The following is a 9,386-nucleotide window of genomic DNA, read 5'->3' on the forward strand; positions in this document are numbered from 1 at the left end:
ACATACTGCATCTTTGTGGGATTCACTTTAGCATCTCCAGCTCTTGGTGCCTTGTCATGCCCTTTCCTCAGTAACTTCCTTACCCCTCAAACTTGTTTTCTTGCCATCTTTTCCAACCTGTTGCTATCAGAGCAGCCCCCAGACGCCAACGCTTGGCCTTCAGCCCCACTCTTGTCTCCCTGAGGAGTCCCGCTCGGTCTCATGCTGAGCGATCCATTCCCCCAAGCCCCAGATTTCAGTGCCTTGTCCTTCGCAGAGCACTTTCTGTCACGTCTATCCACTCGGCTGGGCAGACAGCGCAGCACCGCGTCCCTGCGGTTTTCCATGCTGACTACAAGCGGGAGGAGGTGTGGGGGGCGCGATCAGAGGCCCGTGCGCTACCCCAGGGCGGGCACCGCCGTGCCCTTGGCGTGCACCGGCGGGCCCCGAGCGCCGGCAGCCGGGAGCGCCGGGCTCCCCGCGGGCGGGCGGGCGGCCCTGGGCGGGGGCAGCGTGGCGAGCGCGGGGGCGGCGTGGCGAGCTGGGCCCGGCGCCGCTCCGCGCCCGGCGGCGCCGCTCAGTGCGCAGGCACGGCGCGGGAGCGAGCGGCGCTCCGGGCCGTGCATAATACGTGGTGTCTGCGGCCGGCGCGGCGCAGAGCGGAGATGGGGCCGGGCCGGGACAGCCGCAGCTAGCGCCGCCAGCGCGGGGGCTCGCCGGCCGAGGGCAGCGCCGGGAGGGACAGGTAACCGCGGGGCGCCGCTCCGGCCCCTCGCCAAACTTCGGGTCGGCACTTCGCCGGGGCTCACGGCGGGGGCACGGCGCGGAGCGTCCCGCGGAAGGCACCGCCGCCCTGGGCTTCGCCTCCCGGCTCGGGGGGGACGCGGCTCTCTCGGGCAGGCTGGTGCCGCGCTGCCGCCGGGGGCGGGGAGGGGGTGGCAGGACTGGGGCTTCCGCCCCCACCGGGGCACCGCCGGGCCGGGAGGGTCCGCGGGCCGACATCTCGCCTGCGTCCGGGCGCTGCGGAGTTCTTCCGCTTCGGCCGGGAAGCGGGAGATGGAGATGCAGAGCATCCCGCCCCGGCCCTGGCGGCGGCGAAGCGGACGGGGCCGCTCCCCCAGGAAGGCAGGAGAAGATGCTGTTCGCACCCCCCGTGCAGGGATGGGAGCAGAACGGGCTGCCCGAGGCAGCCGGGCATCCCGGCTATCCTGAGGGAAGCGGCAGCAGGTGCCCCTGGCAGCGCCGCAGCCCCGCGCGGGGCCAGGGCGCCGGGACGGGCGGAGCGCGGCTCGGCCCCGCCGCCGGCCCGGGCAGCGCCGGGCCCTCGGGAGGCATCAGAAAGGCCACCTCGGAGACTGCTGCCAAAGGCAGGCTGTGTGTGCCCGTGTTCCTCCCTCACAAGGAACGCTCTCTGTAGGCAAGGACTGGAAACATGGCTCTTTGAACAGAAGGATCAAAAGTGTGCAAATCTGAAGAGGGGGGAGGGCGACTTCACCTGTTCCAACCATCATCATTCGTGGCTTACATTCGGTGGCAGTGTGGTGTCACAGAGCAATGACACATCTTTATTTCCTTTTGTGCTGCTTTTCAAATGACAATTCCTTACATTTTATTTTCTTAAAATGTGTTCAACCCTGGCGCAATAAAGCAAAGTATTCGGAAATTTTTGGGAGTAATTTTTCATGGAGCGTGCTCATCTTTTAATCTGCATGTTCACAATTCCAATCACATCTCTCCAGATCAGTAGAGGATAGTAAAGCTCAAAGTAAACAGGACAGCTTTTGCCATGGAAACAAAAGTTGCTAGGGGATGGATTGCTACTACGCAGTGGTGTTCTCTGAAGCTGTGATCCTACATCCCACATTTTCCTGAGCACCTTGGGTTTCGGCACTGAAAAACTTAATGATTAAGATGCTTCTTTCAGCATGTTTTCAGATTGTGGATAACACAGATTTGGATAACAGCTACTCTCTTTTTTAGCAAAAGTTTCTCAATATTTCAGTGTTTAGTTTCTCAGCCCTGAAGGCAAGATATGCAAATACACATCAACACTCAAGAGATCATAGCTACTGCAGTATTTATTCATCCACTCTAAATTGGTGCTGTGACACACGTTTCTTTCTTACTTGTGGAGAACTGTTTTGTCTCTGACTGTTCAGTTCCTGTGCCCTATCTGTAGGTAGCAAGAACATTACATCTACATTGCAGCTGAGAAAAGAGACCATCTTAGCTCAGATTACCAGGGTGCTTCATTTAGGGCTGGGGAGCTGCCTTCTCTCTTAAGGGGCAAGATATTTTTCAAAAGATAGATTATTTGTAAGTGAACTATGAAGAAAATGCTCAGTAGAATTAAAATTATGCAGTGCTTGAAAAGAGTTAATGATTTCTACAGTCCTTTCTCTTTTTTTTTCCCCTTCCATTTTAAAAGGTCATGCTACTTGATGGTATCACAACTGTTTCAAGCATAAGATCATTCTTTTGTTTTCTGTTTCACCTCCCAGTTCTTATTTCTAATTTTGCTCATATACCTGACCAAAACCACCTATTAGCCTTTTACATTGCTAAAGAAAAAGAATCTAAGTGTCATGTAAACTGTGTGGTCCTTATAGGCCATTCTTCATCAAGCTGTTAGAAACACTGCATCCTCCTTTTTCTCTCTTGACTAAACCTATAGACAGTGCAATGAATGCAAGATCATGTTTATACAGGTCTCTGTCATGTCACATTAGGTTTTCTTAAATTTATCACAATAATTAAAGTTGCTGGTTCAGACTCAGCAAAGTGCTTCACCTCCTTTCTGAATGCTGCTGGTAGCAGCTGGAGTAATACAAGCAAGCTTTGGCAGGCCACATTATCCAGATATGTTAATTCTAGTTCTTCCCTGAGTTGACTTTATGGAGTTGCTTACATCTGAGGAAAACACCTCCCATTCTGCTCATTATATGATGCTTACCTGAATGATTTAAGTTAGCCAGAAGTTAAGCATAATTTATTAAGAAGGTAGGTTTGATGTGAGAATAAATATCTAAGTAAGGACCCAAGAGAATGAGTCTCTGCAGAACTTCATTTGACCTCTTTATTCTATTTCTGATGTGTGAGATGGAATCCTTGCTTAACCAAAATATGGGTTGAGGGAGTTGGATTTAAAGTGTTCTTATCATTGAAGTCTAGGTGGTGCGACCCTGCATAAGAGAGCTGGAGCAGCTATGATAAACTGCACAATTTTTTCCTCTTCTCCTCTCCCCTTGAGGTATGTTTATGAGGCAGGCAGAACTCTGGTTTTATGAGAACTCCTCAGTGCTTGTGCTGTTAAAGATGACAGCAAGCTGTCGAAGAAATGGTGGCAGTGAGTAAAGAGGACTTCTTGTTCTCTCTTTTTGGGTAGGAAATAAAGAGTTTTCCTGAGGGAAACAAAAAGAGCCTCCAGAAATAAAATAACTTGCAGCTTTTCCCCACAATAGTCCAGATTATATACTTATATACATATCACAATTTTATATATATTTTTTGTACCTCAGAAAGTGATAGTGTTCAAAACTTCATAGCAGGATAAAAAAAGCAAACAAACTGTCCTGGTTTCAACTGGGATAGAGTTCACTTTTTTCTCAGTAGCCATTACAGTGCTGTGTTTGGGATTCAGTGTGAGAACTGTTGATAACATGCCGGTGTTTTGGTTGTTGCTTCATGCTTTCCCTAAACGAAGGACATTCTCAGTGTCTCATGCTCTGCCAGTGAGGAGCTGCACAAAAAAGTGGGAGGAAGAACAGCCAGGACAGCTGATGTCAGCTAGCCAAAGGGATATTCCATGCCATAGACCATCATGCCCAGTAGAGAAACTGTGGGAGTTACCAGGAAGGGGATGATGGCAGTTTGGGGACAAGGTTTGGCACTGGTTGAGGTGCTGAGCAGCTGTCATGTGCATCACTTCTTTTTCTTGGGTTTTATCTCTCTCTTTTTTTTTTTTTTTCTAATTAGCATTAGTAGCATTATATTTTACTTTGTTTCAATCATTAAACTTCTTATCTCAGCCTACAAGATTTATTTCTGACTCTCCTTCCTATTCTACCATGGTGGAAAGGTAGAGGGCAGATAGGAGCGAGTGGCTGTAAGGTGCTCAGCTGCCAGCCGGGCATAAACCATGAAACAAACAAATGTTTTTCAGTATATTGACTGTAGTTGGAAACGTCAGTGTTAGCTATGTACAACTTGACACAGGGTGGCTCCAGGGGCAGGCTCTCCCAGTTCACCTGGTGAGCAGCTGGTGCTGCCCAGGAGTTTCCTGCTGTCTGAAGGTCTGTCTCCACCATGCCTGTTTTTCCACCATTCCTGGGAAGGCCAGCACCTTGAGCACGCTCTGATGGACACTGGTGCTGTATTATCAGCCTGTCCACAGACTTGGAGAGCACTTCCTTAATTTCCTGAAGCTTTACAGTGGCTCGGGTGGAAAAGGGAAACTTGCAGGGAGTACAGAGGCAGTTAGGAGTTAAAAAAAGGTGCTCCTGGCAGTAGCTGTGCTTGATGCTGCCCCCATTGCTCTGCAAAGCTCAGTCAACATCAAAGTTCCCTCTGGCCCTTGGCAGGTCTTCCAGCCTCCCCCACTAGGTCATGACTTCTGTGAGAGCCTTGAAACCTCATCACTGGGTTGTATGAGAGATGTGTACGACTCTAAGATGTTGAGATCATGAAATGCCAAACTAAATGCATATTAGATATACAAAATAAATAAAACCCCAAGATAATGGATTTCTGTAAAGAAGAAAAAGCAAATCCCCTTCTATTCCTGAGCCAAGAACACAAACAGATCCCCAGAGGCTGGAAGTTCAGTGTTCATGCCAGCACTGATTTCTAGTAGAGCCAGCCAAAAGATCAGTCAGACTGTTGCTATTCCTCATCAATATTTTCTGCATTCTCCTTAATTTGAATGCTTGCATACTTAGGTATGTCATACTTAGCAGGATCCCTCATTCCCGAAGGTAAAGGTCTGTAGGGCTGCAAAATCGCGAGGTCCCATGAGCACATCAAACCTCCCTCCTTCTAAGTGAAATTGCTGCTGAAATCTGACATACTGCTTGAAGCTGATATAAATTGAGCCATGACTTTCAGATGCTAGTTCTGATTAACAGTTCACTTTGGACTGAGGCTTTTCAAACTTTTTAAAAGAGAATCCAGTGAGCCTAAGTGATGTTGAGCTATTGCTCAAGTTGTTTTTATGGGCTGTTATTATTTCAGTGAATTCAGCAGCATCACACTCGTGCAAGCAAGTTCAGGCCTCAGACTTGCATAGTTAAATATGGATTTTGTGTGTTAGGAGATCGTACAAAAAATGGAAAAAGTAAGAAACTTTGTGGGTAGTTTTCATAGCAGGCAAAATTCTGGTTTTATTAAAGTCAGCAGGAGGATGGGCATCAACTTCTTCAAGAGAGCAGTACTTGGCTGTAAGCTTAGTATTTCTGTTTCGGTCTTGCTGAGCAGATTGGTGCTTTTAAGGCATTCCATTTTTAATTTTTTTAATAACTATTCCTATTTAAATACAAGTTATATACTCTTTTAATCTGTCTAGGACTTATTTTGCCTCTGTTTCCCATAGCTGTGAATGGTATATCAGTGCTTAGTCCAGCACTTCAAAAGCTCAGAAAAAGAAACAATTTAGAAACCTCCTCTTATTCAGCAGTTTGGGAAGTTCATAGGGTGGAAAACTCCCGAGACTGACAGAGACCGTCTGGAAGAGAGGCAACATGAGCCCTTGAGGGATGCTGGATTTTGTTACTTGTCATATCCTGCTTTTTTCAGTCTCCATGGAAACACAGTAGCACTTAGTGTGAAAGATGGGGAGTGAGCACCCTGTGTATGGGAGTGAATGTTCCCTGCAGCACCTTTGGGCTGTGCTGTGCCAAGTCTCTGAGTTCCTTGGGTTCGCTTGAGCTGAGTCACTGCATGCAGCTGTACCCAGCTCATTTCTCGGTTTGGAAAAAAAAATGAAGGAAAGGTCTCTCCTGGGCTGTTCTTGTTTTCATCACATCTGGAGAGTTTGCAGCCATCTTTAGTCTTTCCACCACACTGATAATGATCTGCTTTGCTTGAAACTTCTCGTTGCAGGTAGGAAGGATGAGCTCCTATGCTGACATCTGCGGGTCCAAGCACGCGCAGAGCAGCACCGAGGGAGGGTATCAACGCTACGGAGTTCGGTCCTACCTGCATCAGTTTTATGAGGACTGCACAGCTTCAATTTGGGAGTATGAGGATGATTTTCAGATCCAGAGATCGCCGAGCAGGTGGAGCTCTGTATTCTGGAAGGTAATGCCTGTTGCTTTTTACTGGAGAGAGATGCTCCCTGTGTCTTTTCAAGACTTTCCCTGTGTAAATACTCGTATTAAGTATTCATCCAGAAAGGTCTTTTGTTGCTCAGTTTTGCCTGAGGTGGCCAGATAAGTATATCTGAAAGCAGAGCACTCTTACCAAGTATGTCAGCTCCCTGGGGTGTTCGGATCATCTAGTTTCTCTGTCCCAATGTCACTGAAACACCAAAGTCTTGTCTGGGAACCCCGTGTAGTTTTCCTCTGCTTTGCACCTATAGAAGTCCTTCCAGATTGTTGGGAAGAGGACTGGTAGGTTAAGAGCAGAGTGTGATGTAGGGATCAAGAAAACCAAAAGATCTCCAATAAGGTCAGGGAATTTATAGAACTGGAGAAGAGCAGAGGTTGGGTGGGGCCTATGAGGCCATGCAGTCCCTACCCCACAATGATCCCTACCCCCAGGAATATTCTGGGTGAACCAAATTTTGCACTTACACTTTAAATGTGCTATAAAAACTCTGTGATTTGTTCATATGGCAATAGCAACTTCCTTCTAGTGCCTGCAAAGAAATGATATTTTATAAAGTAAAAGCAAGTGGTAGATATGACAGACTACCAGCAGGAACGGAACTGTTGGTGCTAACCACCAGCTAAAGACATAATCAGTTACACAGCACTGAGGTTAAACTCTGATCCTCTCTCTTTCAGCATGTAATGCTGTTTAGAGATAGTAATGCATATTCCATTGTTTCCAGAAATGTCAGTACTCAATTATATAAATATGAGTTGTAAAAAGAACATTTTTCCATATGTTCTAGTTCTACTAGGGCCTCATATATCCTAAAAGAAAAATACCCACTTTCTCCTAAGAGAGAGGACTGCATCTGCAAGACACAGTGAAAGTGCCTCCTAGGACCACTTCCCAACTGAAAACTGGAAAGGGAAATGGAAAAACTGGAAATTAACTGGGGGTTTGTTTGTTTCTTTGTTTGTTTTCCAGGTCGGACTCATCTCTGGGACGGCTTTTATGCTGATAGGTGTAGCTGTTCTTGTAGTGGGTTTTCTCGTGCCACCAAAAATTGAAGCCCTTGGGAAGGATGATTTTGTTGTTGTGGATACCCGTGCTGTTCAGTTCAATGGGTCCCTTGATATATGCAAGCTGGCAGGAGCAATCTTGTTCTGTGTTGGAGGGTCCACTGTGGCAGCATGTCTGCTGATGTCTGCTTTTGCTAAAAGTTACTCCAAAGAAGAGAAGTACCTCCAGCAAAGATTTAAAGAGAGAATAGCTGATATAAAAGCCCATGCAAACCCAGTCACAAAAGCGCCAGCACCAGGAGAATCAAAGATACCTGTCACTTTGTCCAGAGTTCAAAATGTCCAGCCTTTATCTGAAACCTGACCTTTCCCTTGGGTTTTGTTTCTCTTGTAGATCACTCTAAGTGGAAAATATCAGCCCTTGTTGGCATCTGTGCTAGTCAAGTAAAACATTGAGTGCTCTGCTATATAAACATGCAGCTAATGGATGGGGGAGCTGCTCTGGTAAAAACTTAGGATTGAGAAAAAGGAAATTATGTGATTAGACCTGTGACTAATATATTCAGTACATTTGAACCTTTTAATCTGTGTGGGTACAGTAAGTTCTTGCAACAATTATTAGGTGTTTAGCTTATCAAATTGCATCCCTGGGAAACCTAAGATGCACTTATTAAAGCTGTACCAGGAGCACTCTATATCCCACTATTTAAAGTTTAGATGATTTTGCTATTTTTTCAATTTCATTAATTTAATTTTTATGGGGTTTTGCCTTTAAAATACTGTCTTATATTTCAGTAATGTAATACAGTCTTACATTTCCCACCTGGTTCTGCTGTCTGGGAAGCCAAGATTCTGCCCTTGTAATTTGCACTTGTCCTCCTGTCACATGCTATAGTCTGTATCAAAGTAATACTGCACAGGTAAAACATACATGTCAGGGAGAGCCCTTAATTTGATCCCAGCGCTTCCCAGCAATATAACTTCCTGGGAAAGGCAAGTTATACTTGATCCTGAGTTGCAACTAACCTATGCTAAAGTGCCACTTTCCTCTTAGTCATTGCCGTGTTAGCAAAAACTACAAACAAAATAAAGATAAGGAATTCCTGTGGGAGGAGGAACATCATACTTGTGTGTCTTTGATATTGTTTATTTCATTAGATTATTATGTTGAGGCTAACACAAAATGTTTTTGTTTTTTCTGGGTGAGAATGAATAAATGTGGTTTGACATGCCCAAGCCCTGTATTCTGTCAGTACATCAATGCCATGTTAGATGATCTCAACATACGTATCTAAAGACATTTTGAAATGCTGTTTATATTTTTATAGAGAATAGAAAAAGTTATGCTTAACCAGATACATCTGTGTAAATGCTTACCTAAAGACTTGTCCTTTCATGGAAGACCCCTAATTATTTTCTCACCCAGGGCAATTATTTTACTGTCTTAATCTATGGATTTAAATTAAACTGTATAAAGAAAGATGTGACATTTGTTCTCTCTGACAATATGTGCCACCTTATAGTTCTGTCTATTTTTTTGAATGGATTGAATAAAATTCTAGGCGTCAGCCACCCATGGATTTCGTGAAAAGTTTCTTTCTAGTCAAAAAAAAATTTAAGAGCACTACTTAAAGGAGAAATCAGCGGTTGAAACTCACTGGTTTCTTAATGCAGTCTGTTTTCATCTTACAGCAGCAAGGAAGCCACTTTGGTGCTGAATCAAAGAGATTCTGCCACAATAATGGCAGGCATGTGGTAAGAGCCGTGTTCTTTCACTTGCTCATAAAACATTTTGTGGTCTGTGATTGCTTACAACATCAGTAAGCCAGACCGTATGTATTTGGAAATTTCAGCTGAATCTGCAATAATTATCATGGCTGATAGTACCATAGGAAGTAAAATTTTCTTCTGCAAAGGAAGTTCCCCTCTTGGCAACACAATTGCAGAGTCCAAGCATTAGCACTGAAAAGATGGACAGTTGAGAGCTCTTCACATGCACACATGATCACAGAGAATGGAAGAAAGAAGGTGTAAAGGCATTTGGCAATTCACTGGCACCCGTATATTAGAAATGCAAAG

The 9,386-nt window shown here is 45.6% G+C and overlaps 1 protein-coding gene across 1 annotated transcript; it reads left to right on the forward strand.

The window, feature by feature from the left end:
- Positions 1-358: 358 nt before the first annotated feature.
- NRSN1 (neurensin 1) lies at positions 359-8,887 on the forward strand. The gene is made up of 3 exons (XM_030265578.4): positions 359-724; positions 6,076-6,273; positions 7,273-8,887. Exons 2-3 carry the CDS (start codon positions 6,085-6,087, stop codon positions 7,669-7,671), a joined length of 588 nt encoding a protein of 195 aa, XP_030121438.4. The 5' UTR covers positions 359-724; positions 6,076-6,084; the 3' UTR covers positions 7,672-8,887.
- The last annotated feature ends 499 nt before the right edge of the window (positions 8,888-9,386 follow it).

Source organism: Taeniopygia guttata, chromosome 2 (genome assembly GCF_048771995.1).
Source record: "Taeniopygia guttata chromosome 2, bTaeGut7.mat, whole genome shotgun sequence".
NCBI classification, from domain to species: Eukaryota; Metazoa; Chordata; class Aves; order Passeriformes; family Estrildidae; genus Taeniopygia; species Taeniopygia guttata.

Coding starts and splice junctions, on each gene's coding strand:
- NRSN1 (XM_030265578.4), top strand. CDS start 6,085: ATGAGCTCCTATGCTGACATCTGCGGGTCCAAGCACGCGCAGAGCAGC. Junction 6,274..7,272: donor GGAGCTCTGTATTCTGGAAG/GTAATGCCTGTT, acceptor TTTGTTTTCCAG/GTCGGACTCATCTCTGGGAC.